The sequence below is a fragment of the Pelecanus crispus genome, chromosome 1 (assembly GCF_030463565.1).
Source record: "Pelecanus crispus isolate bPelCri1 chromosome 1, bPelCri1.pri, whole genome shotgun sequence".
NCBI classification, from domain to species: Eukaryota; Metazoa; Chordata; class Aves; order Pelecaniformes; family Pelecanidae; genus Pelecanus; species Pelecanus crispus.
The window spans coordinates 194,425,356-194,449,785 of record NC_134643.1 but is presented as its reverse complement, the minus strand read 5'-3'; the positions used below and the strand labels follow the sequence as shown (position 1 = coordinate 194,449,785).

General features: G+C 43.1%; 1 protein-coding gene across 3 annotated transcripts in view; it reads left to right on the top strand.

The window, feature by feature from the left end:
* The window catches only part of LCP1 (lymphocyte cytosolic protein 1), a 35,705-nt gene extending 11,349 nt beyond the window's left edge, over positions 1-24,356 (top strand). Inside the window, exons 3-17 of one of the 3 annotated variants that reach the window (XR_012831062.1) lie at positions 1,186-1,337; positions 2,091-2,220; positions 3,299-3,431; positions 4,025-4,106; positions 6,151-6,316; positions 10,678-10,820; positions 12,823-12,918; positions 13,443-13,638; positions 14,332-14,410; positions 14,615-14,729; positions 15,574-15,707; positions 16,738-16,861; positions 18,283-18,407; positions 19,851-21,603; positions 21,783-21,796. Coding sequence is in view for 2 of the 3 variants with exons in the window: in XM_075710815.1 (XP_075566930.1) it covers positions 1,186-1,337; positions 2,091-2,220; positions 3,299-3,431; positions 4,025-4,106; positions 6,151-6,316; positions 10,678-10,820; positions 12,454-12,480; positions 12,823-12,918; positions 13,443-13,638; positions 14,332-14,410; positions 14,615-14,729; positions 15,574-15,707; positions 16,738-16,861; positions 18,283-18,407; positions 19,851-19,983 (1,835 nt within the window). In the remaining variant the exon portion in view is untranslated. Of the gene's footprint in view, positions 1-1,185; positions 1,338-2,090; positions 2,221-3,298; positions 3,432-4,024; positions 4,107-6,150; positions 6,317-10,677; positions 10,821-12,453; positions 12,481-12,822; positions 12,919-13,442; positions 13,639-14,331; positions 14,411-14,614; positions 14,730-15,573; positions 15,708-16,737; positions 16,862-18,282; positions 18,408-19,850 lie in introns of all 3 variants that reach the window. The other 2 variants (XM_075710815.1, XM_075710802.1) reach the window with 2 other exon arrangements.
* The last annotated feature ends 74 nt before the right edge of the window (positions 24,357-24,430 follow it).

Genomic DNA, 24,430 nt, shown 5'->3' with positions numbered 1-24,430 from the left:
TGTCAGCCTCACTGGATTATGTGTTAATCAGTCGCCCTTACTGCTTCAGGTGATGATCATTTGATTTCTGAGCACACAGTAATCCAGGCTGGCAACCTTAAACATCTGGTCACTGTGTGTGCCCAGTGCACTTGATGTACTGACAAGGCAAATGCTGGAAGGAAGGTCTCGTTCCTCTCCCAGACATTCCCCTCTCCAAGTCCAGATCCTTTTGTTGCATGACTTCAGAAATGGATAGGATGCTCCTTGCAATCTGCAATACCCTGTGCTACTGATGCTCAGAGCTGAGTGCCTTTTTGCTGCATGCAACGAGTGACTCACATTGCAACTTACCACGCAGGAAATTGGCACATGCTTCTTTGAAATCACCTCAGCCTCTGGGCTGGGGAAAAAGAGCCTGCAGAACTAGAAACACACAGATACATAAAAACCAAATATAAATATATAACCATATATAACTATATGGGTATATATAACTATATACATAACCATAGCATTTTAACAGAAACTCTCCACGCAATAGATTAATTTTCCTTTTTTATTTGTGGTGATTTTCACAAACCGGTAGAAAAGAAAGGACTATCTAACCCATATTGGTGATCTTCTCATGAAATCTGGCCCTGGATCTTGTAACAGGCTTAGCAGGACTATCCGTGTTAGCACCATCGTAGAGAAACACCCAAGTTTTTATTTTAAGGATGACCATATGCAGTTCCAAGCCTCTAAACTCATGACTTCTGATGATATTAGATGCAGAAAACAGGCCAAAATCACAAGGTGTATCTATGAATATATGCGTGTGTAAGGTGTAACTCTGTATTGTGGCAACTCCGTTTTCTTTAGCTGTTCTGTAGACAGGATACCCCCTTTATAAATAACTTACATATTTGTCTATATGTAAACCTTGGAAAGTCAATTATATCCATCTAAATTTAGCTCTATTAAGATATTGCTATATGTCTAATACATAAATTCATCACTGTAAGTTTTTGTTTGTTAAATGATGATTGTGATTTTTTCTTGGGTGTGAATGACACTGCAGTGGTTGAAAATACCAGATTTCAGGATAACAAATCTTTATATATAATGTACACTTCCCCAGGTAAAATAAAAACAACAGCCTTTGTGTGCGTAAAATTTCATTAGACTGATGTAGAATCTAAATGTTTGCTTTAATCTTCGCAGATATCAGTGGGAATGGCTTCATCCACACCAATGATTTAACAGACGTGTTGAAGGCAGCCAATCTCCCTCTCCCAGGATATAAAGCCAGAGAACTCATTCAGAACTTGACAACCACGGGGGATGGCAGGATCAGTTTTGATGAATTTATTTCAGTAAGTAAGATGTTATTTATTTAGTAAGTAAGATGCCAGGCGGGATATTCAAGGTGGTCCCCAGGGCACAGCAGAGGCACAGGCATGAGGTCTCATAGGCACCCAGTTAATCCGAGGAGTTCCCTTGCTGCAAAAGATGAGAGCAGGAGGTAACCGAACTAGAAATCCTGCAATTAACTGGGACAAGTTACATGAATGCAGCTGTGTATTGAACAGACTTCATGTCTTGGTTTGGTTGATGCAATGGGATGAAGTGTTTTAGTTATAAGTTGCAAAAATATTGTGTTCTAGCTAGATGGTTATGAAAAATTTCAGCAGATTGAAACTGAAAACTTTATGGGGCATTTTTTCTATGAAAAAGCTACTTCTTTTTCTGGTCTGAATTGGGACAAAAGCAAATGCTAAAATAGTGGAATTTCCTTTGGGAAGGACTAACAGAATTTTACTTAGCGTTTCTTCAAACTGAAACTGTTAAAGGCCCTCCTCTGCACATCTTAGCTCTGTATTTTCATAGCATGTACATTTCTGTTACTTAGGTGATCTTTGTTCACTGCTTGGAAAACATAAAAGCTGTGTATGATCCCGTTCTACCACAGCAGATACACAGATTTTACACAGAAACCCACTGAATAATACGCAAGCTGTGCTCCCCTATGTATGAAGCAGAGAGGACGTGTCTTCTGGCCCAAGAGCTCACTGTCTTAGCTTGGTTTAATTCTCCAAAATTTTAAAATTGCCTCTTGTGCTTGAAAGATTTTCCAAAGCCTGAAGAGTGATGATGTTGCTAAGTCGTTCCGAAAACAAATCAACAAAAAGGAGGGGATCTGTGCTATCGGTGGGATGTCCGAGCAGTCCAGTGCCGGCACACAACACTCTTACTCAGGTAGGTACAGCTGTCCTATACCGATAGCAACTAGGAACACGTCTGCCCTTAGAGATCATCTGCACCTTATCTCGGTGCAAACCCAGGTGCTCCGGCCCTGGTGAGCTTTGGCGGCTGTTCAGGCGAGGCTGGCAAGGCACAGGTTCCTGGCTGTTGCTAGCCTATTTCCTTGTACATTTTACCAGCTCTCTGGTAGTGTCTCTGTAAACTCACCCATAACCAAATGGTTCCTGACCTTTTTCTAAAGAGGGCACGACTCCATCAGGGCTCTTCTCCCAGCCGGTTTCTCCAAGCTGAAGGTTTGGAGCAGCCATGGTTGGCTTCTGCTGCCTCCTGGGCGCAGCCCACTCTGAAGCAGCTCCACAGGGAGGAGGTCCCACCCTTGGCTGTCTTCTTTGGGGGCAGGGGTGGGGAACTCTCTCTGGGAAAGGGAGAGCAGAGGATGCTTCCAAGGTCTCCACCCACCTGAGCACAGAGGACAACTTCACTGAGCTACTGGGGGTGGTGTGAGCTGCTGCTGGTACAGGATAGCTACGTTACAGCCCTGTTGGACTACAGGGAACATTTGCCCATTACCCACTGAATGCTCCTTCTCAGAATCCAATACACCCTGGCCAGGTTCTTCTAGATATTCCATATGTAGAGGGTGTAACGTACAATACAGCATTCACTTACTTGAACTTATTTGAAGTTACATGGGATTTCTATTTAGCAGAGTGATACAACAATGCATTCAAGGTATGGTGCAAGTGCAAATTACGCTTAGCAGAGCACAGCAACTGCAACATACAGTTGAATCACGTGAACTTCATTATATGTCTCTATAATATGCCTGCCCTCGTGACACTGGGCAACCCCAGTCAGTGGGAAGGAGTATGGAAGGAGCATTAACCAGCTCAAGCCCATTGCTGTCTTCAGCTCATTTGCCTCTCTCCTCAGATCCCTCTTCCCTTGTAGGGGTTCATTGATCAGTCACACTGATGGGAGAGTCTTCTTCCCCAGGAGTTCTGCCTTTGTAGGTAAAATGACGGTAGAGGTATTGTACAGCAAACTGATGGATTTGATGTTGTGTCCACAGAGGAAGAAAAGTACGCCTTTGTCAACTGGATTAATAAAGCCCTTGAGAAGGACCCTGACTGTAAACACGTGGTCCCAATGAATCCAGAAACAGATGACCTCTTCCAGGCAGTCGGTGATGGCATAGTGCTTTGGTAAATAACACCTTCCTTTCTCACAAATGGGAACTGTGAGTCTGCAGGAGCTCACACTTCTGCTTAAACGGAAGCTGCTGACTGGACATTAAGCTCATGAATCTTTGCAGATTCAGGGCCTTAATAATGCTAGGTTTTTTGCTTCTTTCCTCTTTAAAAATATGAAGCTTCTTTCGTGTTAAATGAGAGTTTTTCTTTGTCTCCAGACCCTTGCAACAAGATAAATTCAGTGAAATTTGACGAGTTACTTGGTTTTATTTTTGTCCAAGGACTTTTGGGGGTTCACATGAAGCAGCACAAGATAGTGAATGCTTTCACAGAAATTTTCTGCACAATAAACTTCTAGCACAACTTCACCTTGTGGCATTCTTGGCCTCACACCTATAGTACAATCTGTATGTGACCCAAAAGAATTGCTCGAGTATTGCATGTGTGCCCTCGTGTGTACGTGTAAAAACAGAGGCTGACTATCTATATTTGTTCAGCAACTCTCCAGCTCTTTGACTTGTGCTACAGCGGAGTGACAAAAGCTATATCGTATTTTGTGTGCACATAGCTAGTAGTGTATTTCTTGTTTTTTCTTTTATTTCCAGTAAGATGATCAACTTTTCAGTGCCAGATACCATTGATGAGAGAACAATCAACAAAAAGAAACTCACGCCCTTCACAATACAGGTACTAAAATGTAATATGATTCTTTGCTTTTCCCCTTAGGATGCTTTGATGTAGTTTCTTGGAGCAAAGGCTGGAGATGCCATGATCCTGCCCAACACAATCATCAGGCAAAGTTGTTTGTGGCAAAATGAGATGCTCAGGTCCACATCATAAAAACATAAATACTTATATTTCTGTTTCTTTCCAAACATATGAGCAATCTGACTAAAAAACCCTGTATTTGTATTTGCACTTAAGCCAATGTATAATGTTTACCAGTTCAAAGCTTTAGATCCCTTTGTGGTAGGTGCCATACGAATGTAAGAGCAACCACGTAATATGGTGACCAGTTCCAGTTGGAGTAGCTCTCAGAAGGCTGAACCCCACATCCAAGGTCGCACAGGCACAGCCATGGACTTGAATTCACAACTGCTGTGTTGCAGTCTGATGTCCTAACCAAAATATTAACTGTGACTCAGGAAGTACTGTGGTGTGCAACATGCCTGAGATGGGACCGTAGCCTTTGCCTGCCTTTTACAATCATAGAATCATAGAATCATAGAATGCTTTAGGTTGGAAGGGACCTTGAGAAATCATCGAGCCCAACCATGCTATTTCACCTTGAATATTGAATCCCTTCTTTATTTCTATTATGTGCACATGTATATGATTTAAAAATTGGACCAAAAATCTAATTTTCACCTATTTAAAATTTATTGTGTTTCTCACACAGTGGTATGTAGAAAGATATTTTTATATGAACAGCATCTATGTATCTGGGTACAGAATATAAATAGATATATGGAATAGATATGAACCTAACCCAGTTTAGCCCTCAGCTACTCTGATTTGATGGAACATTAGCCAGGCTCAAGTAAGCTCAGAAGCCATTAAATTGGATTTTTATGCTGTATACCACATTTTTCAGTTCTAATCATTTTGGTCAGCAGCATAGCTTAGTGATGCAGCTCAGATCAATCCCTGTCTCACGTAGACATGATTTGATCAATATAGCTTCCACTTTAACTTAACCCTTTTACAGCTGTCTGGTGGAGAAAAGGTAATTAATTTGAAATGCTCCAATTTTTCTAGCTTATGAGAATTTACACTGTCTCTCTCTGCATTTTGTATCTAATCAAATCTCTGTCATGTCAGCAGTGATGAAATTCATGTGAAAAATTGCAAATCTGTGTGATAAATTACATTTTCCAGGCTTCTTTGCCTGCTTTACTTGCCCTCTGTTTACCAAGCCATCTTTTTGAATAGTGCAGACCTGTGGGTCAGATTTTCTTATAGCTTTTGTTTTAAACGGGAATGAAGTGGTGAAGGAACATAACATTCCTGAAATATCATGTTCTTTCTGCCCCTCACTGTGAATCACAGAATCCCTCTGCTTCCACTGAACACTCCCAAACCAGGACTCCATGCTCCAATGTTAAAAAAGAAAATATCTAGGCTTGTCCAGTTCTGACCTTGGCTGAACTGCAAGGTTAAAACTCAACAGATTTATTCACACTGACTCCTATGACCATGTGCTTTTTGTATACATTGCCAGCTAGCAACTTATTTGTATCTTAGGTGTTAGGGCTTTTGCATAGTACTTAGGGAGAGCCGAACCTGGAATATCTGCCAGTCAACTGGGTTGTAGCTCCCTTGTTCCTCCATGTGTGCAAGACTGAGTGGAGGAGAGCTTGCCTCATACTGAAGCTAAGTCTACACTTGAACATGTGCTTGTGCATTAGCTATAGGGAGAGCCTGGCTTTGATAACCAGGATTGAGCCAGGACATCACCATGAATGCAGATGTATGCTCTGAGCTCCTATGCTTTGTGACATGGTGTCTTACACCTTTGCCAAAGAGGTCCTTTCCATCTTCGTGTTGGTACCCAGAACTTACCTGTAATCCCAGGAGATTTTGTGTTCCCCTGCTCCATGTGGTCAGACATGTACGTAAATGCATTCATAGTGAAGCTGCTCACAGATTTCACTAGTTTTGGCTGTGCTCCCTTCCAGTATCCTCAGCTCTCCAGTTACTGCATCATTCAGAAGTTCTCTTCTTTCCCTAGGAAAATCTGAACCTGGCCCTGAACTCTGCTTCAGCCATTGGGTGCCATGTTGTTAACATTGGAGCTGAAGACTTAAAAGAAGGGAAACCTTACCTGGTTTTGGGTCTTTTATGGCAAGTCATCAAAATCGGACTCTTCGCTGACATAGAGATCAGCAGGAATGAAGGTATGTATGGATCTTCATTTCAGTGCTCTATGGTTATCACTGAGCAGTCTTTAGGACAAACCTCTCTTTAAAAACTTCTTGATTCAATTTTTCCTTCAAGTATTTGTTGCCTGTGTTCTTGACTGCTCTGATTTCCTTAGCTCTTCACAAGTTCCAGCACTCCAAAGTCCAAGGCTGTGTGTAGGCTTGTATGTGCAGAGACAATTTCATGCTCATTGGGCCAGGAATGATGGTCTGCACCCAGGTATATTGGTGTTTTGGCACTAAATCTGGCATAAGAAAATGCTACACTGCATTCAGGAAGCTTTGCTCTTTTCTTGCTCTTGATTGCCAAACATCTCCTCTTTCTTTGTGAAGTCAGAGTTACAGAATCACAGAATAATTTAGGCTGGAAGGAACCGCTGGAGGTCCTCTGGTTCAGCCATCCAACTACCCACTTAGAGCAGTACCAGTCTCAAGGTTAGATGAGGCTGCTCAGAGCCTTTTCCAGTGCTCTCTGGGCAGCCTGTTCCAGAGCCCAACCACTCTTGCTGTGAAATTTTTTTCTTATATCTAGTTGGAATTTCCCTTCCTGCACCTTGTGACTGTAACTTCTCATCCTTTTTCTGTGCATACTGGGAAAATACAGCTCTGGCCTCTCTATAATTGTTGGAGACAATACTTGTTCCCCTCTCAGACCTCTTTCCAGGCTAAACAAACCCAGTTTTCTCATCCTCTTCTCATATTTCTGTCACGATCCAAACTGGGCTGCCCAGGGAGGATCGTGGTGGTTCTGTGATTACCTTGGGCTAAATTCATAGAATCATAGAATGCTTTGGGTTGGAAGGGACCTTTAGAGGTCATCTAGCCCAACCCCCTTGCCATAAGCAGGGACAGCTTTAATCAGATCAGGTTGCTCAGAGCCCCATCCAACCTGACCTTGAATGTTGCCAGGGATGGGGCCTCTACCACCTCTCTGGGCAACCTGTGCCAGTGCTTGACCACCCTCATTGTAAAAAACTTCTTTCTAATGTCTATTCTAAATCTATTCTTCTTTAGTTTAAATCCGTTATTCCTTGTCCTGTCACAACAGGCCTTATTAAAAAGATTCTCCCCATCTTTCCTGTAGGCCCCCTTTAAGTACTGAAACGCCGCAATAAGGTCTCCTCGCAGCCTTCTCTTCTCCAGGCTGAACAACCCCAACTCTCTCAGCCTGGCCTCATAGGAGAGGTGCTCCAGCCCTCAGATCATTTTGGTGGCCCTCTTCTGGACCCGCTCCAGCAGGTCCATGTCCTTCTTGTGCTGAGGGCCCCAGAGCTGGACGCAGTGCTCCAGGTGAGGTCTCACCAGAGCAGAGCAGAGGGGCAGAATCACCTCCCTCGACCTGCTGGCCACGCTGCTTTTGATGCAGCCCAGGATACGGTTGGCTTTCTGGGCTGCAAGCGCACATTGCAGCTCATGTCCAGCTTTCCATCTACCAGTACCCCCAAGTCCTTCTCCGCAGGGCTGCTCTCAATCCCTTCATCCCACAGCCTGTATTGATATCGGGGGTTGCCCCGACCCAGGTGCAGGACCTTGCACTTGGCTGTGTTGAACCTCATGAGGCTCACACAGGCCCACCTCTCCAGCTTGTCCAGGTCCCTCTGGATGACATCTCGTCCTCCTGGTGTGTCAACCGCACTGCTCAGCTTGGTGTCATGTGCAAACTTGCTGAGGGTGCACTTGATCCCGATTAAAGTGAAACGACACCGAATGATCGATTAAACACTTTATTGATGGTAAAAAACAACTTGAACTTGGAAAGTGTAACGGCAGGCAACCTGAACATAGCATAATGGTAGGCAACGTGGGTTCTAATTGGAATACTTACAAGAGGAAAGGAAGAAGAAGAAAAGGAGAGAGAGAAAGAGAGAGATATCTCCACCCTTGGATCCCGTGATGTCGACAGTTAAATGTGGCAGTCCTTCAGTAGTGGGCACACTGCTCTTGGAGCACAGGGCCTCCAGCTGTGCCAGCAGTGCCGGCACCGCGTGGGAGAGGCAGGTCTGGAGCAGCAGCAACAGCAGCATGGAGTCCTCAAAAGTTGTGTCTTTTATAGGCTAGTCCCCACCTCTAGTCTCACCCCCTTGAGGACTTACACGGTTCTTGTTCCAGAATGTTCTTCATCTTCTGCACAGGTGCAATTGGGGGGGGTGGTAGCGAGGGGTCTTTTGGGTGGTTGTGAGCCCCCTCCTCAAATGAACTCTGGTCACATGTGGTGAGTTGTAAGGCACAGTAGAAGGCGGAACTGCGCATCCTCCAATGGGCCCTCCTGCCTCTGTGCCAATGGGCTTCTCACCTGTGGTGCTATGCAGACCCCAGTCTGGTGCTATGGAGACCTTAACTTGTCTCTTTGCAGACCTCAACTTGTCTCACCACATTGTTTGAAGCATTAACTCTTTCAGTCTCTCACAATATCATGTACTCCAGCCCAATCATCTTGGTCTCCCTCCAGTAAACTCACTGCAATTTGCCAGTGTCTCTTGTACTGGCGAGCCCCAAATTGGACACAGCATTCCAGATGTGTCTCCCCAATGCCAAAATTCTCCATGAAGTAGCTTCAGCGTGAGGCCGTGGGTGTGTATATGCAGTCCACAAGGCACCTCATCTTGCTGCTTTGTTCCCTGTGCCCCTGGATAGTCTGCTCAACCAACAGCGGCACTTCTTTCGTCCAGTTACCATGCAGGTGTTACCTTCACTGCTTCACCCCTTGCACATTTCTATCCCTTTCATAGCCAGAGCCACCAGTTTCCAGAGTTCCCAGTTCTCATTCCTTTGTAGGTAGCCTTACCCTGCTTAATAGCTAATCTTCCCTTTCCAGTATTTTCTCTTTCACTTCTCATCTCAGACTTCAGTTTGTCAGGGTAGACAAGCCAAGATCATTCTGATTTCTTTTCAGGTTCTCTCTTTCCCTGATAGCCTTTCTCTGCAGCTGTTCCAGGTGAAATTCCCCTTTCTTGAATATGGGACACTGTATTTCCAATGAGCTCTCATGAACACATGGTGTCAAGGCAGTACTACATCCCAACCTCTATGGGAAATACCTGGAATGCACTAATATAATGTTTGGTTTTCCCCTGGTCATATCACATGGTGGCTCAGAGTAGCTCAGAAGACATCTAATACACTCAAGTTGTTCTCATCCTCTGTTCGTATGAGCTTTTAGCTAATAGCAGTCATTCATATTAATTCCCTAGTGAATGTCTTTGAACATGGCACTATTCAATTACATTCCATTTTTATTACTGTCATCTAGTTCTTTCTGTCTGATTTCCTGATCATCCTCTGTATTGACTATGCCACCTAGTGAATATCATCATCAAATTTTTAGCACACTGCTAGTACTTGTGGCAAGATAATTGATGCAAAAAACCTGAAAACATTAATCCAAAAATCAATCCATAATCAACTCCACAAGAATCCTTCTTCCAGCCTACTTCTCTCAGTGTTAACATTGTTCTCTTCATAAAATCCACTGTCTACTTCCAAATGCTTCTATTATCTCCTTCTGGCTCAGTTTAACCCCATAGCACCCTATATCAAATTATCTGTGGAACTCCAGATATAGTAGGTCTCCACTGTTTCTTTTACATAGCAAATCCGTATTTCTTTCACAGAATGTCAAAAGATATCAGAAGGAGATCAAAGTAGTGTGACACACTCTCCCTTTTTATCACATTAACAATTAGTTTCCACGTTAATAGTTGTTCTTTTCAAAACTTGTTCTAAAGCCTTTCATGCTTCAGGGATCAGCTGAACATCCTGCAGTTGCAAGGGTCGATCCTTCCCTCCTGCCTCTTCCTCCTTTTATGAACACAACTACTATGTTAATTTTTCTATATAAATAGGGTATCTTCTCCAACTGACAGATGAGTTAACCCTACTGGCCCATGAGCCCATGAAGTTATGTGCAAGTTCTTCAGAATACCTGTGTAGATCCAGTTTCAGTATGAAGGTCACTGAGATTTCTTTCTTCTAAACTGCAGAAAGTCTGTGTTCATGTTTTCATTCCCATCTTGCCCCTGTGCTCAACATCATCATCTTTTCATTAAGATCTGAGGCAAGGAAATCGTGTAGTTTTTAGACCACACTAAAATTGTCTTGCATTTCTATATGATCCACTACTAGATCCACAACTAACAGCCTTGCCCTCATTTTATTGATGAGACCCTTTTTCTGTTTATGTCCTCTGTCATGCTGACCCAGCTTGAATTTTGGCAACACTTTGGTTGCCCACTTTTAGAAACTAGAGTAGCAAAATGTGTAAGAGAGAGAATATAGTTATACATTCTCCTCTACAAGTATTCAGAACATCATTAATTTTTTCTTTTTTCCCTGCTTAGCCTTGATTGCTCTTCTGAGAGAAGGAGAGACCCTGGAGGATCTGATGAAGTTGTCTCCAGAGGAATTGCTGTTGAGGTGGGCAAACTATCACCTGGAGAATGCAGGATGCAACAAAGTCAACAACTTCAGCTCAGACATCAAGGTATGAGAAACACTGACCAACAATAGCAAAACAGCAGCTCCACACCCAAACCTCTGTCCTCCAAACAGGGATTGTGCACCGAAACAATCCAAGCAGCTGAGACTGCTCCACTGAACACATGGAGCTGGGTACATAAAGTAATTTCAGTGGGGTTTACCTTTCCGCTCAGTAGTATTCCTCCTCCTCCCAATGTCCCAGTCACCACTGCCAGGCCCAGCACACCAAATGCCTGGGAAAGGAATGGCTGCTGGCTCTGGACAGGGCATATGGGCTCTACCACTGTATTTTCAGTTCCCTGCCTCTATTGCTCTCCTCCTTCCTAGATGTTCTTAAATACCTCTTGACCTGGCTTTGGTTTGGAAAAGGCTGGACCTTGCCTAGACACGTAACTTGGCGTAGGGGAAGAGGATGGGGTTCTTCCAGTTCCCCCACAGCACCTGGGTTATGTGCTCCTCTGTCCCAACCTTTGCTATAACCTGCATGCACTTACCTGCAAGTTTTAATTCAGTAGGACTAATCAAAATAATATAGCTAGATGGAGAGGCACTTGCAAGGATGGCTCTCTAGTCTATGCAGCATATACCATGTACTTGGGACTTCATGGGCTTGTGCGTGCAGATTTCAGCGGAGCTTTCTCTGTAGGACCTTCATTCTTCCTAGACAGATGTATTTGAACTTCAGTGGTGCACACTGATGAGTTTCAGATGCTAAAGCTACAGTGTGAGGCCCAGACAGCATCCCAGGGCTGTAGGGGGAATATCAGGGAGGGTGTCTGAGCTGAATTCCAGGCAAGCCAGGGGCTGGCCGGCACACTGACCTCACCAGCCATGACCCAACTTGCCCACTCCCAGCGTAGCATGGGAAAAGCTCTGCTCCAGAGATGCCTGGTTGTAGGCTTCACCAGGGACTGAAACATGGAAAGTCATTTACCATGACTTTCTTGACATACAGAAAAAAACCACCAGGAAAGGCAACAGGATAGTCTGAGAGTCACATTCGACAACACAATTTTTAATGTAACAGATTTTTGGTTCACTGGGTGGAGGTGACTGGAGAAAATCCATGGAAAGGGAAGGGAATGGAGTCTTCTGCATCTTTCTGTAGGCTGGCCAAGAGGACTAGAGTGCAAATCCAATCTGCAATTGGAAGATAAATCGCACTTACCATATTTACAGTTGGAAAATAAAGTGCACATTTACCTCTCAGAGGCCAAGACTTCAGCCTTTACAGCCATTCTCTAATTAAGTGTGTCTCCCCACCGCACAGATGTATAAGATTTAAAATAATTCAGGTAATCTGCTTTGTATTTTGAAGAGTATTAGTTGCGTTAGTTAGTCAAGCCCCTAGACCCTAACACGTAGCTTTATTTTCATTTCTTTGAGTTATTTCTGAAGTAAGATTAATATTTTCCACACATGGAAGCAACTACATTTCACAAAAGATTAAAGACACAACATGTTAAACCCTTGTCTTGTTCCTGCCCTTTTGCCTGAAAAATGCTGATACTGTTGTCAGTTTTAACTTTTGTCCTTGAAAACTATGCTTTCTCTTCCATAAATGTTCCAGCATTGCTTTGAAATCTGCTTTAAACATCTGCTTTCTCCTTCTGCATTTTCTTTTATTAAATGCTCAGCAGCCTGACTTCTACAGCGTTATAAAGGTATGCATTTTCTTACATCTAATTTAATGTTCAGATTAAGTCAATTCTGATATCTCTTTGTTGTTGCTGTCCTTTTTGTAAGTGCAACACACAGCATTTTGTCTCATGCGTTGAGGGTTCTGCAGCATATATATATTGGCTTAGGGAAGAAACAGATCTGGCAAATACAGCATAAAGTAGGAATTGCTAAGTGCTTCCAGCTTAATTAATTTAATTATGTAGCCCAATGATTGATGTAATAAAAACGAAGCATGCAGGCACATTGTTCAGGGGAGCACTGGCATGCAAAACCTGAGCTTTAGATCTAATTTTTCCTCCCTTTAATTTCTCTGTCTGTCACAGGACTCAAGAGCTTATTACCATTTGCTGAACCAAGTTGCCCCCAAGGGAGATGAAGAAGGCATTCCAGCTATTACTATTGACATGTCAGGATTAAGGGTAAGATGAGATAAGTTTAGAGGAAATGCCAATATTTTCTGTCTGTTACTTGCATTGCTGGCCAACACAGAGTTGCACCGGGATGCCAGAACAAGCAAACTCTTTTTAGCATTGCAACATGATCTTGTATTTCAGAAATCAAAGCTTTCAAAGAATTAAAAGATGTGTTTTGCCTTTTGTTAGATATTATTGTTGAAACTTTAACAACCATTGAACCACACTGATAAACTACTAACATGTAACAAGTATAAATACATTTATTTGGGAATTTCATCAAACCATCCGCTTTTATATGGAATATAGCTGTAAAAGCAATATGGTGAGATGGCTGGATTGTAGGTAAAGCCCATTTGAAAACACAGACCTGCCGCTAGTAAAAGTGGGAAAGGAAATAGCTATAAATCTGACAAGCACCTGCTTTAACAGCCCCACAACTAGCTCCACACGTGGAGACCCCGAGGGGGTCTTGCGTGCAGCGCCAGGCAGTGGGGTGAGGCTGATGGCCCTGTTTTCTGCCGGCGCAGGAGAAGGATGATGTCCAGCGAGCGGAGTGCATGCTGCAGCAGGCGGAGCGGCTGGGCTGCCGGCAGTTCGTCACGGCCACCGACGTTGTCCGGGGGAACCCAAAGCTAAACTTGGCCTTTATCGCCAACTTGTTCAACAAATACCCTGCCCTGCATAAGCCAGAGAACCAGGACATCGACTGGAGCTCTATTGAAGGTAAGGAAAATGCAAATAAAGGATGTTTCTGGCCACCTGTGCCACAACATCCCCAGCTCTGAGTTGATGATACATTAACCTAACCTTATGTCCTTCAGATGTGTATTCACTGCACCGTTAGCAGAGGCAGCCTTGAGAAAGGGAGGCTGCTCTTTACCTCCATGTAGCTTCTGGTATTTTGAGGGTCTGTTCTGTGGATAGCACATGTTAAAAGACAAAAATGTTTGTGGGATGTCTGAACCAGTATGGACTGTTGAGCGTGCTTGTTAGTTGAAATTAGAGTTGATCTGGCATTCCCTTAGTTGAGAATACAATTTAAAAACCAGATCTTGCATAAACCTGCTGCCTGTTTGCTCTGCGTTGGGGTCAGGACCATCATTGTATGGATCATTTGCTGGGCTTCAGGTCCTTCTTTCTCAGCCTCATAGTGAAACTGTTCATGCCAGGGCACAGGCTGTTCTTGAGTTCTTGAAGGCATTTCAAGGCCAATCTGCCTAAATACTATAATATATAGGGCATGAAGAAATATTGCATGCTGCACCGTGCTCTCTTATTTCACATATCAACCAGTGTCTCCTTCTGTTTACGGTTCAGTGTGCTGTAAATTCTGAGTTACAGTTTCATCACAAGACACTTATTTTACTGGAGTGATGTGTTTTGCAGGCCTGTTGATTGATGTATCTGTTGTTTTAGGCGAGACAAGGGAAGAGAGGACGTTCAGGAACTGGATGAACTCCCTGGGTGTTAATCCACGTGTAAATCACTTATATAGGTAAGAGGAGTTATTACACTTCCTTCACATGATAAATACAGCCAGCAAATTGTTTACAAAAACATAAACACTTTTGGACCCTAGAAGAACATGTGCTTTTTTTTTTTTTTTTTTTAGGAAACTAAGTTTACCTCTACTAATAGTTTAGTTGGGTTCCTTTCCTCTGTTCTTTGGACAATGATATATCTTTTTTATTGTTTTCAGTGACCTGTCAGATGCCTTGGTTATCTTCCAGCTCTATGAAAAGATCAAAGTGCCAGTAGACTGGAACAGAGTGAACAAACCACCATATCCTAAACTGGGTGGCAACATGAAGAAGGTACAAAAAGCTGGAACAGCTCCAGTAGTGATGCCTTATCCTCAAAGGATGTCTATATCATTTCAAACAGCAACGTGGGCACTTGTGTTGCTCTCAAGTCCCAAGTACAGCACATTAAATGATTTTTTGTCTAGTCAGTGAATAATTTTTCGTCCTGAAAAAGAAGCATACATTTAACTCACTGGCTCTGTTGACAGGTGAACAGTATTTGTAAAGTAAGAAGACTTGACACCTTTTGTGTCAATATTTAAAAACTGTATTTGCAGACCACTTTTGCTACTGTCTTAGTTGCCAATTATAATGCATCTTCACCGCAAGTCATATGGCACCAGCTTAATTGCAGCTGTCTGCATCACTGCCCTCCACATCAAATGAAGACAGTGATGATAAGCATTCTTGACCAGATGCCTCAAGAACCGATCACAGAGTTGCTGCTAAATACAGAGCTTTCTCACAGCTATCTGGATGAGTAATTCCATCCAGTTAGGCCAGAGTAATTAACCGACCTAAAAAATTGACTAGGACACTAATCCTTTGTCTCAGTGCAATGCCATGATGCTGGAGGTACCCATGAGCCACAAATTCATATTTTCCAGGGTAATCTGTTTTTCAGGCCCTGATGATGAAGTGTAACATTTCCTTCTATGTTAACTGTTTACCGTGGTATTTTTGGGATGGAACTGGCTGCTGGTAGTCAAACGGCTGTATTATCACAGAGCCCCATAGCTCCTGTTTGCACAGGAGGATCTGGGCTAAGCGATCCAAAGAATTTAAAGTAACAGTGTCTTGTTTTATTTTTTTCCTTATATTTCTGAATCACATGAATTGACCCTGTCATTAACAGCTTGAAAACTGCAACTATGCAGTGGAACTGGGAAAGAATCAAGCCAAATTTTCCCTTGTTGGCATCGCTGGGCAAGATCTGAATGAAGGAAACCGTACGCTCACACTGGCCTTGATCTGGCAGTTGATGAGAAGGTATGGCAGTCAGACACAAACTTCAGAGTGCTTTGTTATATTCAGTTTGCATTGTAATAGTTTCCTGATGCCATCACTGAGAAGGCTCTACAGGCTACAGCTTTCTCACTCCTCTGTTTGCACTCATATGCAAAGACAGAGTAACCTTTTGCTCTCTCCTAGTTAGAGAAGCGATCAGGAAGCACATTATCTTGTGGGCAAGGACATTGCTGTCAGCTCATGCAGAAGATTATTATTGTCACTATCTGTATAGCATGAATAAATGTTCATTGCATGGAAGAGAGAAAAAGAAGTTGAAAGGTCTCTGTATCAGGGAATGGGGAGAATGTACTGGAAACAAGGAATTGATGTAGAAGTTCTGTAATCTGCTACCTGAAGCGGATGCAACTCAGTAGCTCTCCCCACTTTAATGTAATTCTCTGTGTGTGTGTTTGTGTGTGTGTTTAAGAGATCCATGATTTGGTGTAAAGAGACCCAGTGGCTAGGAACTGAATACAGACTAAATTCATTCTACAAATCAAGGTATAGGTTTATCAGCCAGGTAATTAATCTAGGGATGTGGTGATTACTTGCCATCAATTTGGGATGTCTTTCCAAGGTGTATGCTGACATATAAGCAAAATATTCCAGGCTTGTGTTCATGCAGAAGGCCAGTCTTAGATGAGCATAACAATTCCCTTCTGGCCTTAAAGTCAGTGATTATTTTTAGGCACTGTGAGAATGAATCATTTACACTGAAATCCACTAAGAGGGACCTCGTAGGAATTTTGAGTATCAAAATCTTTTGACAATCCCAAAACAGTGATTAGGGAACTGGGGGTGAATTAGACCCAATAGATGAATTAGCCCCAATAAATGAATTAGCATGTTATAATATAATTCATATATACTGTGAGTGTGTGGGCAGCGGGGAAATATAAACTCTAAGAGGACTTTTGGGGTGATCCCAGTCAAGCTGCGCACGTACAGGATGGTTCTGAGGTTATAGTAGACTTTGAGCAAATGCAGGTATCCTGGCTTCCCTCTTAAGGTACACCCTGAGTATCCTCGAAGACATTGGTGGTGGAGAGAAGGTGAATGATGACATCATTGTCAGCTGGGTCAATGAAACACTGACTGCAGCCGGGAAGGATTCAACCATCTCCAGTTTCAAGGTATAGTTTTTTGTTGGAAGTCTCTACTTAGGAATCTCTTATTCAGTGTGTATACATGCACACAATACAGTATGATATAATTAACTACATAGTTTGATTATTTTTCATTCCCTTTTAAAGGCATGTTCAGATATAGAGATTTTATTTGAAGGGATTTATTATGAAAAGGTAACAGAAACGTGATATGAACGTAACAGCAAACACCTTGAATGCCAGTTTGACATAGGAAATCAAAGTATGGAGCCAGGAATGATGACTGGATGTCGTGGTTTAACCCAAGCCAGCAACTAAGCACCACGCAGCCACTCGCTCACTCCCCCTGCCCCAGTGGGATGGGGGAGAGAATCGGAGGAGTAAGAGTGAGAAACACTCCTGCGTTGAGACAAGAACAGGTTAACAGTTGAAATAAAATAAAGTAAAATAGTAGTAGCAATAATAACAATATAATAATAATAATCAAAGCAAGTGATACACAATGCAATTGCTCACCACCTGCCGACCAATACCCAGACTGTCCCTGAGCAGTGATTGTTGCCCACCGGCCAACTCCCCCCAGCTTATATACTGAGCATGACGTCATATGGTATGGAATAGCCCTTTGGCCAGTTTGGGTCAGCTGTCCTGGCTGTGCCCCCTCCCAGCTTCTTGTGCACCTGGCAGAGCATGGGAAGCTGAAAAGTCCTTGACTAGCATGAGCAGTACTTAGCAACAACTAAAACATCAGTGTGTTATCAGCATTCTTCTCCTACTAAATCCAAAACACAGCACTGTACCAGCTACTAGGAAGAAAATTAACTTTATCCTAGCTGAAACCAGAACACTGGAATTAAGCAAGAACTGCTGTGCTGATGATTATTAAATGACAGCAATTACAAATGACAGTATTAAAAAGAACAGCAGCAATACTTTTATAATATGGTAGTACCATTCAGGGGTGGTGGCTTATTTTGCAAGGCATCTTATAAACACAGAGACGGTCCAATTCCAGGGGGCTTCCAATTTTGCTAACACATCTGAGACACTTCCCAAGCTGGGGAACATTCAGTGGATGTAAATCAGCAGTTTGCACCAGGCAAGGACAGATCCATCAGATTTCACATAATGAGCTCAGAAGTCACACAGCTGGTTCCCCTCGTACCTCCCGTCAGTAGATGTGTATCAATGTCATCTCCCCACAGGAAGCAAATTCACTAGCTCAGCACCCCATCTTTTGATTTAATGATGTCTCATCCATTGGTAGGGAAAAAAAAATCCTTGAAAGGGTTCTTAGTCTGCCTTAGATGAAAAATGATGCTAAGCAGTCCTTTGTGAAGATCTAAGTGATATTTGACTGAGCTGTCCATTGCTCTTGAGCCTAGACTCTGGCTTTGTGGGAGATGTCATCCTGTTCTTGCATCTAATTGTATTTTTCATCTATGCAGGATAGCAAAATCAGCACCAGCATGCCAGTCCTGGATCTCATTGATGCCATTCAACCAGGATCAATCAAATATGACCTCTTGAAAACGGAGGACCTGAATGATGAGGAGAAACTAAATAATGCTAAGTATGTTCATGCCAAGTGACACTTAACACGAGTTATCTGCTCAGGCTTGCCTGACTCTGTCTTTGAAAACTGCTCTGCTATCATTATCATCTGGCACCACCTCAACTGAGAAATACCTCCAGAGTTAGAAGCATGAAGGCTAGGAGTTAGGCAGTAAAAAAGACTATCAATGGAAATGAAGTGTGTAATGTTATAATTCCTGCTTTATAATTCCCTTGAAGGGATCAAAATCACTTGGCTTCACAAGCTCCTATTTTCTCTTATTAAATTTAAAATTCTTTCAGAGATCAGGGAACAATGCCAACAATAGTGAGCCATGGAAACCAGTGATTAGAGGTCACGATACCTCTTCAGTCATGTGCAGGTGGAACAAGGACATATTTAAGAGAGAAGGGGGAGGACAGGATTCATGCCTGAAAAACTGATTTTATGAATGTGGATATTGATTTTTTTTTTTTTTTCCTGAGTGCAAACCATTTTCTAGCAGACAGCCAGTCCTGGGGGCATCTCCCTTTCCTTTCAGAGTTAAACAGATCACCTCCTGGTCTGATCATCAGTTTAGCTTCTCCTTTGCTATGTGGCAACTACAAAAGAGAAAAGGATGACTGTAAGGCAATCAGAGCTGCCATCATTTTTATAAAGACTTTTCCCATTGTTCTTTTTCCCTTCCATTTCCTACCATCTGTTCTCTTTCTTTCCTTGCAATCCTACGTGTGCTTCTCTCCATACTTAATTTCTTCATCCCTCTGCTGATGTTTTCCTCTTTTCCCATCTTTTTCTCCCCCCCACACCTCCCCGCATGTTTCTCTGCATTTTGGGGAGAATTTCACAAACGTATGTGCTCTGCAGCGGGAAGAACCTGGGATTTTCTAGCTTTTTTCATGAAAAAATAGAAGAGATACCCAGTGGAGAACAGTCAGTAGCCATGCAACAGTGCACTCTGAGGAGGGAGATGGGAAGGTCAGCTTGCAGATTCTGGGTACAACTCAAGCAGAAGAGAAGTCCCTGAATGTTGATTTTCCAAAAACACTGATTGCCACCAACATCATCCTTCTGCTTTCCATCCTCATGAATTTGTTCATGTGTGAAGACTGAGCAGCAGAGATTGAGGGGGAGGAAGACCAGAATGGCTGCTTGTTGGGATAATCTTTCAGGGGATGGCAGACTAAATGTTTCAGACCAGACTTTGACCTGCAGTCTTCCATGCTGCAGGTAGTCAGTGCTCTAAGCATCAGGGAATACACTCTACCTTTTACTACAAATTAGTTATTTATGAACCTGTCTCATACATTCCTATAGAAAAGTTTAATTTTGACGAATCAGTAAGAAAGTTCCCAACCCACTCTGGTACTGATCATGTAAAAAACTTCTTAACAGAGGGAAAATTAATGCTATTGCACTAATTTATTTCTTCATTTTGTTTTTTTCACCCCTGCAATGCAGATATGCCATCTCTATGGCGAGAAAAATTGGAGCAAGAGTGTATGCCCTTCCAGAAGACCTGGTTGAAGTAAAACCCAAAATGGTCATGACAGTGTTTGCTTGCCTTATGGGAAAAGGCATGAAGAAAGTTTAAAGCACAAAAGACTTGAACTGATGCCTGGTGTTCACCCTTTTGATTCCCTCAAACTGGATGCTCTTCTCTCTATCGAGGAAATATGCAGGGTGTTCATGCTTTCAAGGCATGAATGTAATACACGGTTCCAGGTCATACAAAAGTTGTGCATCCACACGTATCCAGGAAGTGTTTTGTTTTGAACAGTAATATGTGCTTGATTTCTTTGCCTTATTTTCCACTTTGCTAGATATAACCATTTCATATTCCTGAGTAAGTTTTCAATAATGAGGCCTATACATATCCTTCTATTAACGGATACCAGGGTTTTCTGTCAGAGGTCACCTGGAGATCTTTGTCTTGGGAGGTACAGACAGCTTTTAGGATTATGAAATGTTATATACTGCTTCTGCCTGAAAATGTCTTCATGCTTCTGGTAGCATTTCTGCCATACTTTCCTTCAGTTTGCACCTGGGATAACAAAAGGGGTTCCCCCAAGCAAATGCAAGTATTAGTGACTATATTTTTGGAATGGTAGGATCCTCTTAGGAAATTCTTTTGGAAAGAGAGAAGTGTTTGGAGTCTGCTATGTGTTGCTGGTATATGAACTGAGCAGTACTTTTCTCTGCAAGTTATGCCTCTGCCGTCAGTGGCATTACTCACAGAGTACATTACTACTCACTGAAAAAAACATACCATAACCTGGTCGTCCAAGAACACCCAAACTCTGGAACCTTTGCAAGAAATGCTCTCCAAAGGATAATTCATCTTTATGTCATAATACACTTAAAGCATAAGCAGATTGCAAAGCATGACAGAAATGAAAACCACGTTAAAGAAACTAAGGGGATACACTCAGTAGCAATAAGATAAGAAGTGAACCAAAGGGATGCAGAATGACATATTTATGTAGTGAATAAAAATTAAACTCTGTTAACTTTACAGACTTGCACTCAAAGGGCTGTGGCCCTGATGCAGGAGAGCATTTAAATGTGTGCTTGCATATGAAACACATACTAAAATGCTTCTCTGAACCCAGGCTGGGATCCTCAATGGAGCTAAATCAGCGTAGCTTTGCGGCTAATAAGACGCTGTCAATTTACCTCAGTCGAGGACCTAGCCTCAAATTACCTAGTCTGTGGATAGTCAGTGGGATATATTTGCACTGAATCTCTTCCTTGGCTTGAGTCATTTAATATTCTGGCCTTTATGTGGATTTTATAGTGGTGCAATGCAGAAGGAAGGAATTTTGCCTTAATCCAATCCCGTTGACACAGTCTCAGTTCCCTCCTTCTCCCCCTCCCTCCCCTCCAGCACCTTCAGATTTGCCTTAATAAGGAACCGATATTCAATGACATGAGAAGTATCTCCAAAAAAAGTGTTCTATAAAGCCAAATGTGTAACCTTTACTTTTAGTAATGCATGTGCTAATGGGGAAGTATGTATCATGTAGCTGAAATAGGGACAGATTTTAATTAAAAAAAACACTGTGGGCTTGCTAAGGCTGTATCTTCCATATTGTTATTGAAACCACAGATTGCAGAAAGCAGGAGGAACTATTTCCTAGGTCATTTCCGTACATGCCACTCTGAGACACTGCCAAAGATGGGACACTGCTGGCTGGACCTGCAGCCTGACCCGGTATGATTTTCCCCATTCAGTGCAATACCCATCATCCTCCTCCTTTGCTCATATACCCATATATTTTATGTATTCTGCAATGCAAATGTGCCACTGGGTTTCTGTACTAAAGGTCAGATCCTGTTCCTGATCAGATCTGTCTGTCCTGTTCCTCTCATGAATCTATGTACTTAATACAGGGTGGGAAAGGAACAGCATCCCAAGACCCATCCCATCTGGTCACAATATTTCCACATGCTGGCAGAGGAGGAGAACATCTCGAATGTTACATGAAGGAGATGTCACCCCAACTTACTGCCCATCAAAGGGGAGTTATCAGAGCACGGCCCCTACGCTGCTCCTCCTCTTTCTAAGTGTAGGACCCACTGTTGCCATACCAGAGGGGTGGCACTGAAAAGGCGGCTGCTCTTCCCTTATGTTGTTTGACTTGGGAGTCCAGCAGAGGTAAACCAGAGAGAGGAAACTGCAGGCAGAAACTGTGACCACAGCATTTCCCTCAGGATGACCGTGTATTTTGTGTGTGTTGCATGCATGCATGTATGTTCGCAAACTGCAAGGGCTGTTTTTGGCTGGATAGACAGTGTAGATCTGAAAGAGCCAGGTAATCCTGCCTGAAGACAGCCCTGCTCTGGGTTCCCCATCTCAGGGAGATGCCTTCACCCCAGACTCAGGGGCAGACGTGAGGGATGAAGTAGTCAATGGATAGGAGATGGCAGCAGCACCAGGGTGCGAGGAGGGGCTTTTCCCTTGGTCCCAAATGAATGCTGGCACTTGCTATCCCCACAGAGAGGAAGGAACTTTCAGACACAGCATTCCCCCATTCACCAGCCCTTAGCAACTCATTTTTTTGCACGGGGGTAGGATTTTTAGAGGAGCCTGCTGAGAGAGGCAGGGAGAGGAGGCTTTCACACATCAGGCACTTCCCATAGGCACGATGTAGGACCTCAGTGTCCCCAGAGATCGAAACCTGCCTCTAGCTCAGGCTCTGGAGAGGGGCCAGGTGATGTATGCTGTTATTTGAAGCATGTTTTGTGAAGGGGGCTGCTTTTCCTCCTCCTCAGCATCCTAGCACTGAGCCTGCCATACAGCCCGCCCTCCTAGTCCCCTGTCCCCAGGCTGCATTTTGGGGCACTATCTCTGAACCCCAACCAGCAGCTCTGCACCAGCGGTGAGCCCTGGCACCAGCCCTGGCACCAGTGCAGCAGGGAGAGCTAACCACGAGATGGCAGTCACTCTATCTGGAGTTTTAGAGACTGGCATGCATGAGTTCCGAAAATGCTCTCCTCTGGGAAATGGAGAAAAATTGGGATATTCAACCCTAGGCAAAATGCTAGCACCTGTCAGTATGCAAAAGGGAATAGGCAGGGATGCTATAGTAAATGCCTTACCAGTTCTTCATCCTGATCTCTATAACCTATTGTGAAAAATAAAGCTGTCAAGGACCCAAATGTGTGGGAATAGCCACATTCTGGTACAGGAGCATAAACGATTTCACTTTTCAATGCACCTCTGTTTAATTGGGTATTCCTGGTTTTTTGATGGACTTGAGGTTTTGCTTTCATGAACTGTAATAGTAACATGTAATAAAGCTCCCAGCAATTGCTGAAGGGGTTAAACCCATGACAAACATCACAAAAAACCAGGATCTGGAATTTTTTTTCTGTTGCTTTTCTCCAACTTTTTCCATCACTCTTAGAGAAAGCAGCTGTCTTTGGGATTCACTCCCAAATCAAGCTGGCTTTGTAAGCACTTCCATTATTGATTTTCATTGCACAATTAATTATAATTTTCAAGGCTTCAAAAAGGCTTAGACATTCATATGAATAAAAATAAAGCATCAGCAGTTAGACTAACTAGGAGAAAAAACCATGAGGGTAATCAATCCACATGCTTCAGGGTACAGTCTGATCACCAGATGGACTCAGAAGGAAATATGCCCCCATAGTGTAGTAGAGCATAATTAGGTGCATGATGAGGATTTTACACCTTCTTGTAAATCATCTATCTTGTCTAGAAATCATGTATCCCGGCTTTAGAAAGGAGATAGCAAGCAGTATGGCTGGCTGCTGTGCTCTTGTACAAATAAAGTTCTGTTTCTACTTCCTCCCAAGATGGAATTGAACCAAAAACCCATCCTGACATCACTGCTCCTTCTAAGTGCAGCTTACTTCCGCTGTAAGCCTGATCATAAACTTCAGGTCTTGGTGTCCATTGCTGCCTAACCACGCAGAAGCTTCGGTTTGGTGCCTGCTTGGAAAAAAGGACCCTGTCTCTGGTAGGTGGCTGCAAAAAACACATGAGCAGCACTGGTCCTACAGCAAGTACTCAGCTGCCGCTGCTTTCGGCTTGATGGAGAAATGGATCCTGGTGCCTCCAATCTTGCAAACCCGTGTGTTGAGTGGCTACTGAGACGCTCCAGCTCCCCATCTTCCGCCACTTCTGGCAGCCTCCTCCACCATCTGGAGAATGGACTTGTCAAGAATTTGGGAGTGTTTTCCTCCAACCTACTCAGCCACTTTAAGTCCAGTACTTTTCAGGCAAGCGGACAAAGTGAGCAGCAGAGAGTAGCATCACTGAATGCCTGAGCCTCATTGCCTGCTGTGTGGTGAGCAACATCAGAGTTAAAATTTATATACAAACCTCAGAAGCTGTTAATTAAGCAAGTCAGTAAATAAGGGAGCTCTGTATACTGGTGAGGTGATAGACTTTATATAGCTTAGTGTGGGCAAACTCTGAATTAGGACCAAAATAACTTAGTAACATTCTCATTTTGTTCATATTTTTTATGTATATCAGTGCTTGGTGGCAGTTCTCTTCTGCCACCAGG